This window comes from Mustela putorius, unplaced genomic scaffold (genome assembly GCF_011764305.1).
Source record: "Mustela putorius furo isolate JIRA1106 unplaced genomic scaffold, ASM1176430v1.1 tig00000127_pilon_pilon_pilon, whole genome shotgun sequence".
NCBI lineage: Eukaryota > Metazoa > Chordata > Mammalia > Carnivora > Mustelidae > Mustela > Mustela putorius.
The window spans coordinates 5230911-5252865 of NW_025421288.1; the positions used below are offsets into that span (position 1 = coordinate 5230911).

A 21955-nucleotide genomic window follows, 5' to 3' on the forward strand; every position below is an offset into this window, starting at 1 on the left:
GGTAATTTTAATCAACTTGGTTATGGGAGGTCTTTCATAACGTGTGTGTGTGTGTGTGTGTGTGTGTGTGTGTGTGATCACCACTTTTTACACTTTACATTACAGTGTTATTTGTGAATTATACCTCAGTGAAGCTAGTTGAGGGTAGGGCAGGGATCAGGAGGGTAAAGGCATGAGAGAGGAAAATTATACTACCCTTGAGTAATGTCACATCTTGGCAAAAGTGGCAGGATATGCTTATTAGCAATACCTCGCTTGTAAGATAGGAGATCCAGGAGAAGCAGGAGGGCAGAATGTAGCTGAAAAGAGTATCACTGAGATCCAGAAGTGTAGGAAACTGAACAAGACCGGAGTCTGCCGCAGGAAGGTCTGGCCATGCCAGATCTTCCAGACCCAAAGGGGAGTACTACATGAATGGTTTGAGAACAAGGACTGTGGTGGTTCTGTTGACCTGGTTTGAGAACAGGGACTGTGGTGGTTCTGTCGACCATTTATACTGCTTCTCAGAGCCCAGACAACACATATCACTTTACTGCTGATTACAATTTGTTCTTTCTCCCTGTCCGCCCAACCACTTCTCCTGCCACATCAGCCCACCCAACTCGGTCTTGTGCTCAGAATTGCTTCACAGTGGCACACAGTGCCACTGGTTCCAGTTACAGGGCAAGGTGATATGATTCAGACTGTGACTCATTTTCTGTATGATTTTGTTGGTTAAAGCTGTATGGTAATAGCTAGGGTAGTCAAGTTTGTCCAGAGCATGGATGTGAACATCCATGAGATAGGAGATGAGACCCTTGCCCCGGTGCTCAGGCACAGTACCCCCCATCCGTATCTCGCCTGTCTGGTCCATCAGGCTCCAGGACACAGGGGTCCCCTCAGGCCCCAGCAGGCAGAAGGTGGGGAAGGTCTGGATGCAGCGCTCAATAAATGTCTGGCTCCTCTCATTGCTCCCAAAATGCCAGAATTTATTCACCAACGGAGCATGGGTAACGTCCAGGGAGGAGAGTTGAAACATCTCTTGGTTGCTGTTGAGAACAAGGAAAAAGAATACCCCCAAATATCACACATACTGTGGAGTATTATGTTTGTTTTCCCCCAAATTGTCGTCAGACAATGCAGAGTGGAGTGGAGTAAAGGCATAGACTCTGCAGCCAGATTGCCTGAGTTAATCATCTTGTTATAAAATGGAGATATTAACAGAGTGGTGCTATTAGTAGCAGCTCTGTAAATAATGTAAGAGCTATCCCATGATTAGTACCTCAGACCCATGCCACACAAAAAATAATTACACAAAAATTAACATTTTTTTTTGTCAATATTGCTGTGACTCTCCACTTAAGATGGGAGAATTGATAACATCCCTGTTCTACACATAACAGTAGGTAAGCAGAAAATAAGTAAGTGCCTCAAAGCATATGCTAGCAAGATATAAAGCCAGGGCTTGGAATCTTGTAATCCTGGAATCTTTGTCTGTTGGTGTCAGAGGCTCCTTGGCCACTGTGCGAGAGCTGAAGCCCACGGAGGGGCAGTGATGTGGAGTGTGGACAGCCCCCACTTGACAGAACACTGAAGTCTGAAGACTGCTACAGGGGGTGGAGAAGGTTTTGGGAGGTGTCCTAGAAAGAGCCCAGAGTGTGGAAGCAGGAGATGTAAACATGAGCCCCAGTTATGTCCTTAACCATCCACATGACCGTGACAAGCTGTTTCATCAACTGGACCTGTTTTCCATCAGGAAAATGGGTATAATGTCTCCTCCCTTGTCTGTCTCATGGGATGAACAAGAAATCAAATGAGAGTATAGATTTGGAGGTGTCTTTTAGATGTAAGTTGCAATACAGTGTGAATAAATCTTTTCCAAGTGTATTAACACAGAGAGGGCCATAGGATTGGATATCTCAAGATAAAATCCCTATATCGGTTTTAATTCTATTCAGGCATAAGTGGAGGGCAATATATAATGTGTTTTGCTCTGGGATGTAAATTCATTGCATATTTATGAAGCGTCTATTTGACGCTTTGTTGTGGCTCCTGAAAACTTACTGGTGACCACCATGAAGAATGTCCTCTGCTCTTGTGGAGTTTGAATCGTTGCAAGGGAGGAATCCAACAACAGAGACGTCAGTAAATTCACAAATAAGCTGGTTTTGGATAGTGATAAGTGCACTGAGGAAAATAAAAACTGTATTTCGTGATGAAGAATTATGGGAAAGGGTGGTTTCGGGTTGCTCTGCGGAGAACTCTCGAAGGAAATGACATTGGAGATAATGAGTGGCAAGAAAGAAACAGATGTGCAAGGATCAGAGGGAAGGAGATTTTAGGCAAAGAATAAATGCAACAGTCCAAAGGCATTATGTGAATGTATGAAATCAAGTTGGAGACAAAAAAGCCAGAGCTGCTGGTGGAAGTAAGCAAGAGGGACATGATGAAGTCCAAGAGGTGGTGGATAGCAGGTCTGCTAGGACCCTGAATGTCCGTAATGGGCATGTGAGCAGAGGAACACTGATGGCTTTTAAGTGGATGAATTGACACAATCCATGTCCAAAAGGATCACGCTGGAAATGGATTGTAGGGAGGCAATAGCGAAGATAGGGGAAGATGTTGGGAGGCCACTTCCATGCAGAAAGATGAGAGTAACCCAGAGGATCTTTTTCCAAAACTCACATGACTTTGCGTCTGCCAGATTTAAGAGGTAAGTTCTTTGCCTCCAGCAAGGAAGGGAGCAGTTTACTTGCTCTCTCGGGCAACATGTACATAATGCCTTGTTGTTGCTCGACCTTGACCAGTTTAACAGCTGCAAGATTTTGTATCACTTCGTTCAGGCTGGACTGTGAACCTAGAGAGGGGTGAGGTGAAGGGAGAAGTAACTGGCCGTGTAGATGCTGCAGAAGCTTCCTGGTGGAAATATGCAGATCTTAAAGTCAGGCAGTGTCGCTTCTGGGGTCGCCATGAACCATGTGGCCATGCCCAAGTCACTCTCTTATGCAAGCAGATAGTACTAGAAATCCTGACTATATCACTGCACAATCAATGGAGAAATGGTATTTTAAAAAGTAGAAGCTAACCTTGAGTGTGTTCCTACTCCATGCCCAGGTATTGGTCTAATACTACATTTAATTCTTCCCTTGAACTTGTTTTAAGTACTTTTACTGCCCTCTTTTTTTACACATACAAAAACTGAATAATAGATACACCACTTGCTCAAATCACAAAGCAGGTAACAGGCAGAGCAAGGATGCCGCCCTAGAGAATCTGACCCTGGAGGGTGTGCTCACAGCCATGGTAGTTGTACTTGTGACCTTGTGACCTGGAGGTGTTCTCTGGCACAAGCAACTGTCATTCTTATTCTAGGAATGGAAGACCAGAGAGGGAGGGAGCTCTGCTCTCACACCTAATCCCCCTAATGGACCCTGAATATGTCTGAAAAATATATCATGAATCCTTAGCTAACAAGAAATTCCATTGCTCACAGTCCCATGTGTCAAGTCCACAGTTCGCAATGTTTGAATTCTATTCCACTGAAGAGGTGGGAGCAGCTGATGCAAAGAATGAACATCAAGCTGAGTCGGGTTTGGTAGAGCTTCCTACCTACAAAGGCTGTAGGGGAATGTTCTCAGGATCAAAAGTGACCCTGTAGGAGTAGCCAGGAACAGTCATAGAAGCCAGCACACATCCCAGATGCCAAACTTACTTTGGATCTGCAAACGTTGTTTCCAGTTGATGACACCCGATGCGCCAAGGAATTCTTGACAGTTTGGGGGATTCTTAGAATAGATTTGGTAGGTGTTGGTGTAGTAATCAAAATCATCTGTCATTTCCTGTTTGGTTAGTTAATGTAAAATAAATCATATTGATTATACCCAGTGATTGGAATACTTTGCCTTAGTCTGTCATTATACTGTGTTATTTTATAAACTTATAAATATTTGGTATTATTCTTGATGTACTAGCATTATTCCTGAATCATTTACATCATGACAGCAAGTCAGGGGTTTAATCACTCAATTTTTGGTTAAGAAAAACTTGATGAACTAGGTATTTATATGGTGTGTTACAATTTCAAATCAACCAAATGTGCACTGGTTTAGAAAACATTCTTCTATGATTCTGTAATCTTCAGGAGAAAGAAAGCATTACTGTCAAAGGCAAGTTTCCTTTGAAAGAGTAAATTTTATTCTATTTAAGGGTCTAAGAAAAAAACCCAGTCTCAGAACCAATGGATTGTAAACATAACAATGTTGAAATTGATAGAGGTAACCTTGTATTAGAATTTTCACTTATATATGACATAGCTACATGAATAAAGACATATGATGTCTTCATTTTTCTTTTTTAAAAAATTTTAAATTTTTATTTAAGTATAATAAATATGCAGTGTTATATTAGTTTCATATATTTATAAGAAATATAAAATATATTTTTATAAATATAATGATTCAACAAATTTTTTAGTACATGACTCAGTGCTCATCACAATAAATGTACTCTTAATCCCCTTCAGTTACTTCACCCATCCTCCTACACCCCTCCTTCTGGCAACCACCAGGTTTGTTTCTGTATTTAAGAGTCTGTTTTTTTGTTCGTCTCTTTTTTTCTTTGTTTATTCATTTGTTTTGTTTCTTAAATTCCACCATATGGTATTTGTCTTTCTCTGACTGACTTATACACTCTTAAGTCCATCTACATTGTTGTAAATGATAAGATTTCATTCTTTTTTAATGGCTGAGTAATTTTTATTATATATATTATATATTATATATAATACTATGTTTATATGTAAAGTTATCTTTATATTTTAAAATCATTTTCTTTATTTATATATTGATAGACACTTGGATTGCTTCCATATCTGGGTTATTGTAATAATCTTGCAATAAACATAGGGACACATGTATCTTTTCAAATTAGTATTTTTACCTACTTTGGGTAAATACCCTATATATACATACATATATATTGGGTAAATATGCAATAGTGGAATTATTGGATCATATGTTAATTTAATTTTTAAGTTTTTTAAGGACCTCCGTACTGTTTTCCGTAGAGACTACACTAATATACATTTCCAACAGTGTATGAGTGTTCCTTTTATTCCACATCCTCACCAACACTTACTTCTTGTGTTTTTTCATTTGAGTCATTCTGATAGGTATAAAGTGATATCTCATTGTGGTTTTATTTTGCATTTCTCTGATGATTAGTGATATTGAGGATCTTTTAAATGTGTTGGCATCTGTATGTCTTCTTTGGATAAATGTCTATTTAGGTCCTCTGCCCATTTTTTTAATTGGGTTGTTTTTTTGGTGTTGAGTTGTATAAGTTCTTCATATATTTTGGATATACTTTATTTGACACATGATGTCTTTAAAATGTAAACCATAATGCACTATTATTTTTTTAAAAAATAATTTGCATTCCCCCCCAAATTGAAACAAAATTTGTTCAAGAAGTTCTTCTCAAAGTTAACAAATCAGAGTTCAGGTTATTTGAAGTTGGAGGAAAGAGTCAGGAAACAACTACCCAACAAGGGTAGAATAGCCAGAAAGTGCTACTCAGAAATGCACTCATAGCTTCATTTTTCAGTTCAATAATTAATGTAAATGTCTTCATTTTTGTATTCTGTTTAGTTCAAAAGCACTATACATTTAAATTTTATTTGAAAATTTTTGTATTAAAATGACATTGTATGATTACACATTTTGCATGCATACATTTTTACTTTATATTTTCCAATATGCTTATAACATATTTGTCTTTGAAATATATTCAGCACTTAGTTTAAGTAATCTTTAAAAGTTGACACTGAGGGGCGCCTGGGTGGCTCGGTGGGTTGGGCCTCTGCCTTCAGCTCAGGTCATGATCTCAGGGTCCTGGGATCGAGCCCCACATGGGGCTCTCTGCTCAGCAGGGAGCCTGCTTCCCCCAGCCCCTCCTGCCTCTCTGCCTACTTGTGATCTCTCTCTCTTTCTGTCGAATAAATAAATAAAATATTTTAAAAAAAATGGACATTGGGGAGGGTATGTGCTTGGGTGAGTGCTGTGAAGTGTGTAAACCTGGTGATTCACAGACCTGTACCCCTGGGGATAAAAATATATGTTTATAAAAAATAAAAAATTAAAAAAAAAAAAAAAAAAAAAAAAAAGTTGACACTGAAAATACATTCCCAAATATAAGCATTGCAGTTTGTTCTTTATATTTTTTTAATTTTCTTCATATTTAGCTCTACACATTTTTAGGTGTTATGTTTTTCTGTTTAGAATGCATTCTCTCTTCTTATCAGTCTGCCAAAAACCCATTTATCTTCAAAATCCAGTTTTGCTGAAATGTCTGCCTAGAAGCCCTCTGATCCTCTACGTGCATACCCCGACATCTGTGGTTTTAAACTGTCTCTTACACAGTATTTTTTTTCTCACTCTTACACAGTATTGCTGGTATCTTATATAGTGTGTGTTTCTATATGTTTTTGTGCATTTTCACTCCATGTTGTAATTTATTCCTTTATCTGACTTCTGTGAACTTCTTGAGGACAGCAACTCACTTACCATCAAACAATTCATTTCTTTTTTTTTAAGATTTTATTTATTTATTTATTTATTTATTTGACAAGCAGAGGGAGTGAGAGAAGGAGAAGCAGGCTTCCAGTTGAGCAGGGAGCCGGATGTGGGTCTCGATCCCAGGACTCTGGGATCATGACATGAGCCAAAGGCAGACGCTTAATGACTGAGCCACCGAGACGCCCCTCACACAATTCATTTCTGTATCCCCTGGGTCTACCACATTGCCAGGTGCATGGTAGGCGCATAGCAAATAAGAACACAAAAGTGTACTCATTCTACATCTGGCACCTTACCTCCTCCTGAGGTCGGATAACCACTGTTGTAAAGTCAGGCCACTTGTCCACCAGGGCAGTTAGCTTGAATGGGTTTCTTTGGTTCATGTGGAAGACAGTCCCATAAACCTACAGCATCCCAAGAAAGTCAGGGAGTCAGCTTATTAGGAAAGGATGGTAAAGTAACTTATTTGATCAGGACAATGATTATTTCTATGAAATCAAGGTGATAACTGATAAGCATGTGGTTCAAATCACCTTCAGATTCCACTTCATTACTCCAAATAGAAATAGGTTTGGGGGGTCAAACCATGAACATTATATCAATAGAGTTAAACATTAGATAAACAAATTAATTAAAAATCATCCACTATCACACTGTAGAACTTAGTATTATATCTTTCCATTTTATTTCATTTATTGACAAATACATAAATTTTTAAGCAATGAAATTACCTAATGTATATTAGTTTACCACATACCCCCTCCAGACACACAATATACTATAGGCATATTTCCATGTCAATAAATACCAATCTAGAGAATCTATAGAATCATTTTTAATGACTGTATAATATCCATCATGGGAAAGAACTCCAGTTCAATTTTATTTTCTACATCTATTAGGAGAAGATCATCTGGCTTTTTTCTTTAATCTATTGATACAATGAAATACACTGAATATTAATGTTGAACCTGCCTTGGATTCTCAAGATAAATTCCTCTTGGTTATAATTACTATCCTTTTGATATATTGATGGATTTGACTTGATAGAATTTTGTTGAGGATTTTTGGGTATATGTTCATGAGTAATATTGTCTTCTAGTCCTTTCTTTTTTAAAATAAAATCCAGGGGCACCGGGGTGGCTCAGTGTGTTAAAGCCTCTGCCTTCGGTTCAGGTCATGATCCCAGGGTCCCGGGATGGAACCCTGCATCAGGTTCTCTGCTCCTCGGGGAGGCTGCTTCCTCCTTTCTCTCTCTCTGCCTGCCTCTGCCTACTTGTGATCTCTGTCTGTCAAATAAATAAATAAAATCTTAAAAAAAATAAAATCCATTTCTGGTTTTCATATTAGGGTAATTCTGGATTCATAAAATGAGTTGGGAAGTGTTTACTCCTCTGATCTATTCTGCAAGAGTTTGCATAGAATCGATATTATTTCTTCCTTACATGTGTGGTAGAAATTGCCATGAAAGCCATCTGAGCAATGGTATTTTCTTTGTTGGAAAATTTTAAATTATGAAATCAGTTTCTGCAATGCATACAGGATGATTTAGGTTATATTTTTCTTCTTCAATGACTGTTGGTAACTTGTCCTTTTCACAGAACATAAGCTGTGAAATCTATAGGCACAGTATTGATAATGGTGTGTCTTTATTATCCTTAAAATGTTTATGGGTTTGGTATTAGTGTCCCTGTTTGTTTCTTTATTTTTTTAAGTATAACTTTTTTTTTACATTTCTTTTCAGCATAACAGTATTCATTGTTTTTGCACCAGTGCTCTATGCAATCCATGCCCTCTCTAATACCCACCACCTGGTCCCCCCAACTTTCCAACCCCCCCTTCAAAACCCTCAGATTGTTTTTTCAGAGTCCATAGTCTCTCATAGTTCACCTCCCCTTCCAATTTCCCTCAACTCCCTTCTCCTCTCCATCTCCCCTTGTCCTCCATGCTATTTGTGATGCTCCACAAATAAGTGAAACTATATGATAATTGACTCTCTCTGCTTGACTTATTTCACTCAGCATAATCTCTTCCAGTCCCGTCCATGTTGCTACAAAAGTTGGGTATTCATCCTTTCTGATGGAGCCATAATATCCATATTGTATATGGACAACATCTTCCTTATCCATTTGTCCATTGAACGGCATCTTGGTTCTTTCCACAGTTTGGCGACCATGGCCATTGCTGCTATAAACATTGGGGTACAGATGGCCCTTCTTTTCACTACATCTGTATCTTTGGGGTAAATACCCAGTAGTACAACTGCAGGGTCATAGGGAAGCTCTATTTTTAATTTCTTGAGAAATCTCCACACTGTTCTCCAAAGAGGCTGCACCAATTTGCATTCCCACCAACAGTGTAAGAGGGTTCCCCTTTCTCCACATCCTCTCCAACACATGTTGTTTCCTGTCTTGCTAATTTTTGGCCATTCTAACTGGTGTAAGGTAGTATCTCAATGTGGTTTTAATTTGAATCTCCCTGATGGCTAGTGATGGAATAGTGTCCCTGTTTCATTCCTGATTTGATTTGTGTCTTCTCTCTGCATTTCTGAGTCAGAAGTTTATCAACATTATTGATCTTTTCAATGAGCCAGATTTGGTTCATTTTCTTTTTTTAAAGATTTTATTTATTTATTTATTTGACAGAGAGAGAGAGATCACAAGTAGGCAGAGAGGCAGGCAGAGAGAGAGAAGGAAGCAGGCTCCCTGCTGAGCAGAGAGCCTGATGTAGGGCTCCATCCCAGGACCCTGATATCATGACCTGAGCTGAAAGCAGAGGCTTTAACCCACTAAACCACCCAGGTGCCCCTTGATTAATTTTAATTGATTTTCTCCTCTCAAATTCATTGCTTTCTGCTCTTATATTTTATAATTTCCTTAATTCTCTTTGCTTTGAGGTTAGTTAGTTCTTTTTCTGATTTTTCAGGTGGAAACTTAAAGTGCTGATTTGAGATCATTGTTTTTTTTCCTTTCAGTAAAGCACTTGATGCTATATATTTCCCGCTTATCACTGCTTTAGCTGCATCCCCAAACTTTTGATATCTTTTGCTTTCATCTTTATTCAAATATTTTCTGATTTTTCTTGTGACTTTAAAGTATGGTTTATTTAGAAATGTGTTGTATATTTCTTAAATTTGGATGTCTTTCTAGATACCTTCCAGGGTTTTTTAAAGTTTAGTATCATATTGTTGAAGGACATACTTATTACAATTTCAGTTCTTTATAAAGTCTTAAGAATATGGTCTATCTTTGTACACATTCCATGTGAATTTGGAAAAAATGTGTATTCTACTATTGCTGAGGGACGTACTCTACTATTGATGAGGGACGTACTCTGTAAATGTCAATTAAGTTGGTTCATAGTATTTTTCAGGTCTTCTATGTAAGCTATAGGTTTTCTGTCTATTATATAAGTTACTCAGCGAGGAGTGTTAAAAATGTTTAATTGTAATTGTAATTACAATTGTAATTGTAATTGTAATTAATTGTAATTAATGTGGCTTTATCTATTTGTTCTTTCAGTTCTTTCAGTTCTATCCATTTTTGTCCTATGTCCTTTGAGCCTCTGTTGTTAGGTGTATACACTTCAGCATTTTTAATGCCTTCATGGTGAATTGATACCTTTATTAAAATGCAATGACAGTCTTTATCCCTGGTAATATTCTAGTACTTTGAAACATATATTATTGCCTCCCCCCAAAAAACCCACCTCTTTATATACAAGATCGTTGATCTATTTTTAAAATATATTTCTGTTTCATCCCATATTAAACATAACCTTTTTGGGTTTGACAAAATAGAAATTGGCCCATCCTTAATTTTGAAGAAAAGTCATAATGGTTAACTTCTGTCAGGCACTCAACTGTTTAGAAAAAATGAGTTAAACATTAATGTGTTAGTTCAGTCAACTGTGCAATTCTGGCAAATCTTCCAGTTATATAATTCTCGGAATGGCACAAAGAGATGTTTTGGGTCATCGCACAGCAAAGATCATAGTGGATTTAAATCATATGATTGCCACTCACTAGTGATGTGGTCAAGTCCTAAAACCGAGTTCCTCTTTTGGTTACATGGGTATAACAGACTTGCCTTCCAGTGAGGTAAACTAAATGAGATGTAAGACGAACAAGTGCCTGGTACAGAGTAGGTGCTCAGAGAATGTTTGTTCTCCTTCCTACTTCTTTTATATGCAGTTGCCAGTCATTTTAGTTCCCTCTAAAAATGTACTGTTACCTTTAAGGACTCTGGGAGGCTCTTCCTCAATGATTTCTCTAGCATTTGCAGCACTTGTGGGCCTTGTAAGTGGAACATCTTACCTTAAACCTAAAGAGAGAATCAAGAAATATCAAGGAATGAGAAGTGATGGAAAACATATAAAGACGCAAAACAGACAGCAGGTAATTCTAGCTAATGGTCAGGACTTCATTCTTGCTGTTTTCTTGGTGCCCCATTCACTGAACTCCTCACTAAATCCTAGGAAGAATAAGACTGGTAGAAAGCACAGGTGTATACTTCCAAAACTATTTTTCTTTAACATTTTCTAACCTTTAAAAATCTGCATGAAATTTTTATTTTAACTTTATATCATCCAGCATACCAATAATTAAGGATGCACTAAGATTATCATATATAGTATCTAAACATGCATGAACATATTTTTTAAAAAAAGATTTTATTTATTCATTTGACAGAGAGAGAGATCACAAGTAGGCAGAGAGGCAGGCAGAGAGTGGGGGGGGGGCAGGTTCCTTGCTGAGCAGAGAGCCTGATGTGGGGCTTGATCCTAGGACCCTGAACTGATGGCAGAGGCTTAACCCCCAGAGCCACCCAGGCACCCCAACATGCATGAATATCTTAGAGATTAAGTTCCTCTCCATGACAAGCCTGAGTCTGCCAGCTAGAAGCTATAGGATGTTGGGCAAATTACTCAACTTCTCTGTGCCTTGGTTTTCTCATATATAAAATGCCAGTGACTATATGCCTGTCCCATATAGTGGTTATGCCAGTTAAATAAATCAATACGTTAGGTGCTTTGACCAGTCCATTTGAGCAAATGCTTTTAGTCCTCTTGAGTAAACATGTAAATGTACATTTGCATGGTCATATAGTAAGCATATGTTTAACTTTTAAAAAACTAACAGATTGTTTTTCCAAAGTGGCTGAATGATTTTATATTCCCTTAGCAGTGTTTGAGTTACATTTGGTCCTCATTCTCTCCAGCACTTCTCCAGATGATTTTCTTATGCAGCCATATTCAGGAATCATTGATATAATAGATAACAGATAAAATCCTTAACAAAACCATCACAGGTCAGATAAAGGAAGATAACTAGGCTCATCCCACCCTACAAACACAACTAGGTAAATATAAAATCATCCTAAATACCCCAGAAATCAACCAGAAGATGGGCAGAACAAACTCCGCAACCAGAGAGAGAGAGAGAAGAGGTCACACCAAGGAAGGTAGAAGTGTGGAGATATGATTCGGGAAAAATGGATCAAGGACGCTGTGTAAGGGTGGGAGTCATGGTCTCAGAGAAAGATGAGTGAGAGAGCAGGGGATGGGGGGGGGAACACATGTGGATGTACAAGGAGAATGTCTGTCCAAAGTCATTGGCTTGAAAAATGACAGGGGTTGATTTTGTGAGCTCTTGCAACCAGTGGAGCTTACAGCTTGGAGTTTTAAAAATCAGCAGGACAAGGGGAGATGGAGAGGAGAAGGGAGTTGAGGGAAACTCCCCCATGGTTCACAGGGAGGTGAACCATGAGAGACTATGGACTCTGAAAAACAATCTGAGGGTTTTGAAGGGATGGGGGATGGGATGTTGGGGGAACCAGGTGGTGGGTATTGGAGAGGGCACAGATTTCATAGAGCACTGGGTGTGGTACAAAAACAATGAATACTGTTATGCTGAAAATAAATAAATAAACAAATAAAAAAGATCAGCAGGCTCAGCTGGCACCATTTTCCTACCCCATACTTAGCTTAAATACAGAACCACTTATGGGAAGCAAGTCAGCACAGACACTGATTACATAATCTGCTTACACCAAGGTCAACCTCCGTGCACTCTGGCAGGACTGTAATTCTCAGCCAAATTTGCCTTGGTCTGAGCATGACAGTCCCCTCCTCTAGAAGACAAGCACAAACCCCTGCCCATACCACATCTCCTAACCAGTGAGTTCTGCAGGGTCTCAGTTCTGGTAGAGTAGGTATTAGGTCTCATTTCACAAACAGACCAGAACACACCTAGTTAAAATTCACCTTCAGGCTGGGGACCAAACACTACCCTCTGTATGAAAGGACTCTGTAGATGACTGGCATGAAGGATAGAACTGCCAAAACAACAACAGTGGAACAATGTAGCACACACCAGAGATACTCCCTGATGTATTGGGCCCTGGACACTACATTACCTCTTCTTTATAGGCCATTACTTTCAGAAGCAAGAGACATAACTGGCTTTTCTAATACAGAGAGAAAGGCAGAGACTTAGACAAAATGTCAAGATGGAGGAATTTATCCCAAATGAAAAACAAGATAAGGCCACAGCCAGAGATCTAAGCAAAGCAGACATAAGTAACATGTCTGTTGAAGAATTTAAGGCAACAACCATAAGGATACTTGCTGTACTTGAGAAAAAAATAGAAGACATCCTGATGGGAAACCCTTACTACAGAGATAAAAGAGTTAAAAAAGAATCAATCAGAGAAGAAGAATACAATAAACAAGACTGGAAACAGGCTTGTTACATTGAACAGCGGGCTGGAAGAAGTAGAGAAATGAATTAGTGATCTAGAAGACAAAATAATGAAAAATAATGAAGCTGGACAACAGAGAGAAAGAATAATTATGGAACACAAAAATAGACTTAGGGAAATCAATGACTCCATCAAACATAATAACACTTGTATTATAGGAATCCCAGAAGAAGAAGATAGAGGAAAAGGGGGCAGAAAATTTATTTCAAGAAATAATAGCAGAAAACTTCCCTAATCTGGGGAAGGAAACAGATATCCAGGTCCTGGAGGCACAGAGGACTTCCATCAAAATCAACAAAAGCAGGCTGACACCAAAACATAATTCAAGTTGCAAAATACAGTGATAAAGAAAAAATCTTAAAAGCAGCAAGACAGAGGCCATCCTTAACTTACAAGGGAAACTCATAAGACTACCTGGAGATTTCTCAACAGAAACTTGGCAAGCCAGAAGACAGTGGCTGATAGATTCAACATACTGAATGGGACACAGTGTCAGAATGGATAAAAATCAAGAGCCATCTATCTGCTGCTTACAAGAGACCCATTTTAGACATAAGGACACCAGCAGACTGCAAATGAGAGGGTGGAGAAACATCTGTCATGCAAATGGATGTCAAAGGAAAGCCTGAGTAGCAATACTTAGACAGACTAGACTTTATAGATTTTATTTATTTATGTATTTATTTATTTTTTAAATTTTTAAAATTTATTTTCAGTGTAACAGTGTTCATTGTTTTTGCACCACACCTAGTGCTCTATGCAATCCGTGCCTTCTCTAATAGCCACCACCTGGTTCCCTCAACCTCCCCCACCACCCCTTCAAAACCCTCAGATTGTTTTTCAGAGTCCATAGTTTCTCATAGTTCACCTCCCCTTCCGATTTCCCCCAACTCCCTTCTCCTCTCTAACTCCCCATGCCCTCCATGCTATTTGTTATGCTCCACAAATAAGTGAAACCATATGATAATTGACTCTCTCTGCTTGACTTATTTCACTCAGCGTAATCTCTTCCAGTCCCGTCCATGTTGCTACAAAAGTTGGGTATTCATCCTTTCTGACAGAGGCATAATACTCCATAGTGTATATGGACTACATCTTCCTTATCCATTCGCCCGTTGAAGGGCATCTTGGTTCTTTCCACAGTTTGGCGACCGTGGCCATTGCTGCTATAAACATTGGGGTACAGATGGCCCTTCTTTTCACTACATCTCTATCTTTGGGATAAATAGCCAGTAGTGCAATTGGCTCAAAGATACAGATGTAGTATTTATTTATTTTTTGAGATAGAAAGAGAGAGAGTGGGGGGAGGGGGAGAGAAAGAGGGAGAGGGAGAAGCAGACTCCCCACTAAGCAGGGAACCTGAACCAGGGCTTGATCCCAGGACCCTGGGATTGGGACCTGAGCCAAAGACAGATGCTTAACTGACTGAACCACCCAGCTTCCCCCAAACTAGACTTTAAGACAAAGATTGTTAAATGAGGCAAAGGAGGGCATTATATAATTATGAAGGGGATAATCCAACAAGAAAATATAAAAGTTATAAATATTTATGCACTAAACATAGGAGCACCCCAAAATATAAAACAACAACAAACATAAAGGAACAAATTGATAATAACACAATAATAGTAGGGGACTTTAACACCCCACTTACATCAATAGACAAGTCATCAAAAAGAGAAAGTAAACAAGGAAACAATGGCTTTGAATGACATATTGGACCTGATGGACTTAACATATATTCAGAACACTCCAACCTAAAACAGTAGAATACACATTCTTACCAAGTGCACATGGAACATTCTGCAGAATAAATCACATATTAGGTCACAATATTAGGTCAGAAAAGGTACCCGGTATGATTTCAATCTTTTCTGACCACACTTTGAAACTAGAAGTCAACCACAAGAAAAAAAAAGACCACAAATATATGAAGGCTAAACAACATGCTAGTAAACAATGAATGAATCAACCAATCTTGGATTTGTTTGAAATCAAAGAAGAAATTTTAAAAATACATGGGAAACATATAAATGAGAATACAGTAGTCCAAAACTTTTGGGATGTAGCAAAAGCAGTCCTAAGAGAGAAGAATATAGCAATACAGGCCAACCCCAAGAAGCAAGAAAAAAATCTTGAATAAATAAAATAACTTTACATCTAAGGAGCTAGAAAAAGAATAATAAATAAAGCCTAAAGCCAGCAGAAGGAAGGAGATAATAAAGATTGGGACAAAAATAAATGATACAGAAACTAAAAAACAGTAGAACAGATCAATGAAATAAAGAGTGGATTCTTTGGAAAAAATTGATAATTTCCTTCATAAATTAATATTAATAAGCATAAAAAGAAAAAAATTAATAAAATTGGTAAACCCCTGGCCAGACAGATACATGAATTCAGGGAAGTCACAGGATACAAAATCAATGTACAGAAATCTGTTGCATTTTTATACACCAATAATGAAGCAGTAGGAAGAGAAATTAAGGATTCAGTCCCACTTACAATGGCACCAAAAACAATAAGATACCTAGGAATAAACCTGACCAAAGAGGTGAAAGACCTGTACTTTGAAAACTATAAAACACTGATGAAAGAAGTTGAATGGCACCAGGGTGGCTCAGTCAGTTAAGCATCTGCCTTTGGCTCAGGTCATGATCCCAAAGTCCTGGAATCCAGCCCCAGTTTGAGCTCCCTGCTCAACATGGAGTCTGCTCCTTCCTCTCCTTCTGCCCCTCCTCCTGCTAGTGCCCCCTCTTTCAAATAAATGAATATAAACTTTAAAAAAAAAAAGAAATTGAAGGAGACACACACAAAAAATGGAAAAACATTCCCTGCTCATGGACTAGAAGAACAAATATTGTTAAAATGTTTTTACTAGCCAAGGTAATCTATACATTTAATGCAATCCCTATCAAAATATCAACAATATTTTTCACAGAACTAGAACAAACAATTCTAAAATTTGTATGGAACCACAAAAGACCTAGCCAAAGCAAACTTGAAAAAGAGAAACAAAGCTGGAGGCATCACAATTCTCTATTTCAAGTTACATTACAAACTTTAATGATCAAGACAATATAGTACTGGCACAGACAGTATGGTATTGTCACATAGCTCAATAGAAGACAATAGAAAACCGAGAAAGGAATCCACAACTCTATGGTCAGTTAATCTTTACCAAAACAGCAAAGAATATCTAGTGGGAAAAAGACAGTCTCTTCAAAAAACAGTGTTGGGAAAACTGGGCAGCAACATGCAAAAGAATGAAACTGGATCATTTTCTTACACCATACACAAAAATAAATTCAAAATGAATTAAAGATCTAAATGTGAGACTAGAAACCAAAAAATCTAGAGAAGAAGATAGGCAATAGCTTGTCATCAACCATAGCAACTTCTTTCTAGATATGTCCCTGGGGGCAGGGGAAACAAAAGAAAAATGAACTATTGGGATCTCATCAAAATAAAAGTCTTCTGCACAACAAAGGAAACAGTCAACAAAACTAAAAGGCAATCTGTGGAATGGAAGAAGATAATTGCAAATAGTATATCTGATAAAGGGTTAGTTTATTAACCATATACCAAAAAACTCATAAAACTCAACACCCAAAAAATGAATAATCCTATTAAAAATGGGCAGAAGACATGAATAGACAATTTTCTGAAGAAGGCATACAGATGGCCAACAGGTACATGAAAAGATGCTCAGTATCACTGATTATCAGGGAAATGCAAATCAAACCTACTATGAGATGCCACCTTACACTTGTCAGAATGACTAAACTCAACAACACAAGAAACAACAGGTGCTGGTAAAGATGTGAAGAAAGGGGAACTCTCTTGTACTGTTGGTGGGAATTTAAACTGGTGCAGCCACTCTGGAAAATGGTATGGAGTTTCCTTCAGAAGTGAAAAATAGAATTACCCTTTGATCCAACAATTGAATTACCAGGTATTTACCCAAAGATTAAAAAAAAATACTAATTCAAAGGGATACACGTACCTCTTGATGTTTATAGGAGCATTATCTACAATAGCCAAATTTCAGAAAGAGCCCAAATGTCCATTGACTGATGAGTGGATAAAGAAGATGTGAATACACACACACACACACACACACACACACACACACTAGACTATGACTCAGCCATCAAAAAGAATGACATCTTGCCATTTGCAATGACATAGATGGAGCTAGAGAGTGTTATGCTAAGGGAAATAAGCCAATCAGTGAAAGAAAAATACCATATGATTTCACTCATATATGAAATTTAAGAAACAAAACAAATAAGCAAACGGGGAAAAGAGAGAGGGAGAAGCCAAGAAACAGAGTCTTAACTATGGAAAACACACTGAGGGGTACCAGAGGGATGGTGGTGGGAGGATGGGTGAAATAGGTGTGATGGGGATTAAGGAAGGCACTTGCTGTGATGAGCACCAGGTGTGACATGGAAGGGTGGAATCACTGTATTGTACACCTGAAACTATTATTACACTGTATGTTAACTAATTAGAATTTTAATAAAAACTTTAAAAACCACAGTACCTTCAAAGCAGTAAAGCAAGATTTGTAGAGCTAATTCGAAGGCAGACCAAAAGACTGAGGTCAAGTCATACTTCAATAAATGCAATTCTCCAAGGGACTTACAATGCTGAGTTCTACCCAAGTCTTTGTTATCCTAGAAAATACAACAGTTAAAGAAATCCCTCCATCTACTTTGTGTTCCCGAAAGGGCTTACTGCAAGGAATCTTACTTCCTCCCACCTGCCTTAGTAAGACTCACTGATGCGCTGCTTGCTTACCTATGACAAGTCCAGACACTGATCCTCCAAATTCTCAATCTCTGCCTTATAAATGATTAGCTGAGCTGTGAGCCACACACTGATATATCAAAGCAAACTGCTTGTTAATCAATGTTGGTTAAATTTCTCTTCTTCCTCTAGACTGAACCAATATATAACCCCTTCTTAATAGCCCCTACCAAGAATAGGCTAAACTTGGATAAAACATTCTCTGAGCTATATTGGTCCTGCCCCTTCTACTTCCCACTTCCCCACATGGGATTTTCCAACCCTGTTTATTCTTCATAAATGATTAGGTTGACTGTTTATCCTCACTGATCCATCTAAAGTTTGTATAAACTTTAATTAAGCTTCTGCCCCCCACACAGGACTCTGGACTTTGTGCCACCCTGAGCCTGAGCCCTCACTTGCATGCAGAAAAACACTCCATGAGTTTTGCTTACTCCTCTCTATTAAAGAATAGCTCTTCTCTGACTGACCTCCAGTTGTTTTTAGATCTTATGACCTGAGAATTACTCCTGATGAAATTGATCTATTCATCCAGTCACTCATTTAATCACTCAATAAATCTTGATTGAGAACTCGCTGTAGTGGCTTTGTAAGGCATCACCCCAGCTAGACTGAACTGTCTTTCCTGGAATTCCCTTCCTTGCATGGTTCTAGCTAGAATGGGTCACATGAGAGGTTCCTAAGAGATATTTGGAGGACAGAGTTACAGCAGCAGGCATTTAGTTGCTAACTCCATGACATGAGGCCTTGCTGGGCTGGCAAGTGCTTCAACATCCCCTAGGTTTGGCTTCAGCTTCTCTGTCATCGGAACCAGGGTGTTTAACCCGTTAATGAAGGAACCTGTCCTCTACATGACACACAATCTACCAAGGTCAGAGTCAGCAAGAACTGAAAAGATTTCTGTCCCTATGAGCTTCAGTTTTAACATGGTGGGAAGTCCTTGTATAAACTAATGTTTCGATTTTTTCTTTTTTTAAAACTTTTTAAAAAATTTATTTTGAGAGAGAGACAGAGTGAGAGAGAGCATGAGAAGGGAGGTCAGAAGGAGAAGCAGACTCCCCATGGAGCTGGGAGCCCGATGTGGGACTCGATCCCAGGACTCTGGGACCATCACCTGAGCCGAAGGCAGTTGCTTAACCAACTGAGCCACCCAGGCACCCTGTTTTGATTTTTTCATATGTGCTCCTTTTTCCCAAGGTTCTTGTCAGTTATTTGGATTCTTGCCAATGAAGTAGTCCCTGCACTTAACCTTGAATTCCTTTCATGATTTAAGGGGAGAATCTTGACCAGAACCACTAAGGCAATGGTTGTATTATTATTTTTTTCTTTATTTCCCCCATGGTTGGGGAAATGGTTGGCACAATAATGTTGGTTAACACCTCCATCCCATCACATAATTACCTCTTTTTTTGTTATGAGAACATTTAAGATCTACTCTCTTAGCAACTTTCAAATATCAAATTATTAATTATCATCACCATGCTGTACATTAGATCCCCCAGAATTTATTTATCTTATAATGGGAAGTTTGTACCATTTGACCAATGTTTCTCCATTACCTCAAACTCCCAGTCCCTGGCAACCACTATTCTACTCTCTGTTCCTTTCAGTTTGGCTTACTTAGATTCTGTACAAAAGTGAGATCATACAGTATTTGTCTTTCTCTGGCCTATTTAAGTTGGTGTGATGTCCTCAGGATCCATTCATGTTGTCACAAATGGCAAGATTTCCTTCTTTGTTATGACTAGATAGTATTCTACTGTGTATGTATACCACAACTTCTGTATCCATTCATCCATTTGTGGACACCTAGGCTGTTTCCATATCTTAGTTACTGTCTATAATGCTGCAGTAAACATGTAGATACAGATATCTCCATCTCTCTTTTTTTTTTTTAAGATTCTATTTATTTGTCAGAGAGAGAGAGAGAGTGAGCACAAGAAGGGGGAGGGAGCAGCAGGCAGAGGGAGAAGCAGGCTCTGTGCTGAGCAAGAAGCCCCATGTAGGACTCAGTCCTAGAACTCTGGGATCATGATCTGAGTGGAAGGCAGATGCTTAACTGACTGAACTACCAAGGCATCAACAGATATCTCTTTGAGATTGTGATTTCCATATATATATATATACATATATGTTGAAGGTATATATATATATACCTTCCATATATATATATATACATATGTTGAAGGTATATATATATACATATATTCATATGTATATATATATATATGAAAAAATAAATATATATCTCCAAACGCCAAGCAAGCACGTGGCCCAAATCCCTAGACAATGTGTGCCATTTCTCCCGAACTTTACCCAAACTGATATTGATTTGGGTAGAAACCTCGTGAGAATTGGCTGGAAACCTCTGGCGAACTCGTAGAACATTTACATCTATATAGATATATAGATATAACATATATGCATCTATATATCTATATAGATAGATATATGGATATGAAGGTAATGAAATATAACATTCATATGAAATATAACCTTAATATGAAATATAACCTATGTGTGTGTATATATACATATATATATACACACACACACGCACACACACACACCCAGAAGTGGGTTTGCTGGATCATAAGATAGTTCTAGTTTTAATTTTTTGAGGAACCCACATACTGTTTCCACCGTATTTTATACCACCTGACACAAAGTAAAGACTCAATAAATTAGGAAGAATTTATACCAACATAACCATCTATTTAGCCACTCCATTTACCAAGGGCAAAGACTCATTCATTCCACAAGTAACTCTAGAAAGCCTACTGTGTGCTGGGCATGGGGACCTGAAAAAGACCTCAGACCAGAATGAGGCAGCTGTGCTATATCTTGGATGGTATTAAGACAATAGAAGTACAATATTTCTGAAGATTAATCTGACATTAGCTAGGAGCATCTCACAAAAAGGTCACATGACAATAAGAAGCCAAGTTGAATTTGATGCCAGATTACTAGGGACATAACATTGATGTATTGTCAAGTACATTTGGGATTACCTTCAACGTGTGTGCGTGCACGCGCACGCACACACACACACACACACACACACACTAAAAACAAAAACATGATGTTCAATAAATACATTTGGCTGAGACAGGCAATTCAAGGGAGTTGGCACATTTTGGTATTTGCCTGCATTGATAATGGACAAAGCCCTATACAGGACACTTTGAAATCTTTGATGAAACCATTCTAATATTTGGAATTTATCCAAAGAGAACAATTCAAATGAAAAATGCTCTATGAATAATTTTGTAAAGCAATACTAACTCATGGAGAAGTATTAGACACAATCTCAGTTTACATAAATAATGAACTATTATTATTTTACAAATCTAAGACCCATTAACATGAAAGATATGATATATGTGCTGGTATATGGAGTCTTAAGATGAACACAAAAAGGGCACAAAATGACAATACATAAATTCTAATCAGATATGTAAAGTCTTTTTGTATGCATATTTATATAAATCACATAAGTATGATAGCAGCAATGTCCACAATAGTCAAACTATGGAAAGAGCCCAGATGTCCATTCACAGATGAATAAATAAAGATGAGGTATATTATGTACAACATACACGATGGAATATTAGTCATTAAAAAGAATAAAATCTTACCATTTGTAGCGATATGGATGGAACTGGATGGTATTATGCTAAGCGAAATAAGTCAATCAGAGAAAGACCACTAGATGATTTCATTCCTATGTGGAATTTAAAAAAGAAAGCAGAGGATCATAAGGGAAGGGAGGGAAAAATAAAACAAGACAAGATCAGAGAGGAAGACAACCATAAGGGACTCTTA

General features: G+C 38.1%; 1 protein-coding gene across 2 annotated transcripts; it reads right to left on the reverse strand.

Annotated features, from left to right (window-relative positions):
* Nucleotides 1-494: 494 nt before the first annotated feature.
* Nucleotides 495-18345, reverse strand: LOC101672241 (glycine N-phenylacetyltransferase). 2 transcript variants are annotated; one of them, XM_004777623.3, is made up of 7 exons: nucleotides 18122-18343; nucleotides 17865-17997; nucleotides 10787-10876; nucleotides 6851-6958; nucleotides 3692-3818; nucleotides 2665-2836; nucleotides 495-1028 (listed from the first exon to the last, which is right to left on the reverse strand). In XM_004777623.3, the coding sequence occupies exons 3-7, from the start codon at nucleotides 10862-10864 to the stop codon at nucleotides 626-628; spliced, it is 888 nt and encodes a 295-aa protein (XP_004777680.1). In that variant the 5' UTR covers nucleotides 10865-10876; nucleotides 17865-17997; nucleotides 18122-18343; the 3' UTR covers nucleotides 495-625. The 2 variants fall into 2 exon arrangements, with proteins under 2 accessions (XP_004777680.1, XP_044918833.1); XM_045062898.1 differs by lacking the exon at nucleotides 17865-17997 and having other exon boundaries at nucleotides 18122-18345.
* Between the last annotated feature and the right edge of the window lie 3610 nt (nucleotides 18346-21955).

Bases quoted from the DNA above. Each gene is read 5' to 3' on its own strand.
- LOC101672241 (XM_045062898.1), bottom strand. From the start codon at position 10,864: ATGTTCCACTTACAAGGCCCACAAGTGCTGCAAATGCTAGAGAAATCA. The intron at 6,959-10,786 runs GTAACAGTACAT...GGGATGCTGTAG, and splicing joins GCCTCCCAGAGTCCTTAAAG to GTTTATGGGACTGTCTTCCA. The intron at 1,029-2,664 runs GTGAGTTTTGGA...TGTTCTCAACAG, and splicing joins TCTGGCAGACGCAAAGTCAT to CAACCAAGAGATGTTTCAAC.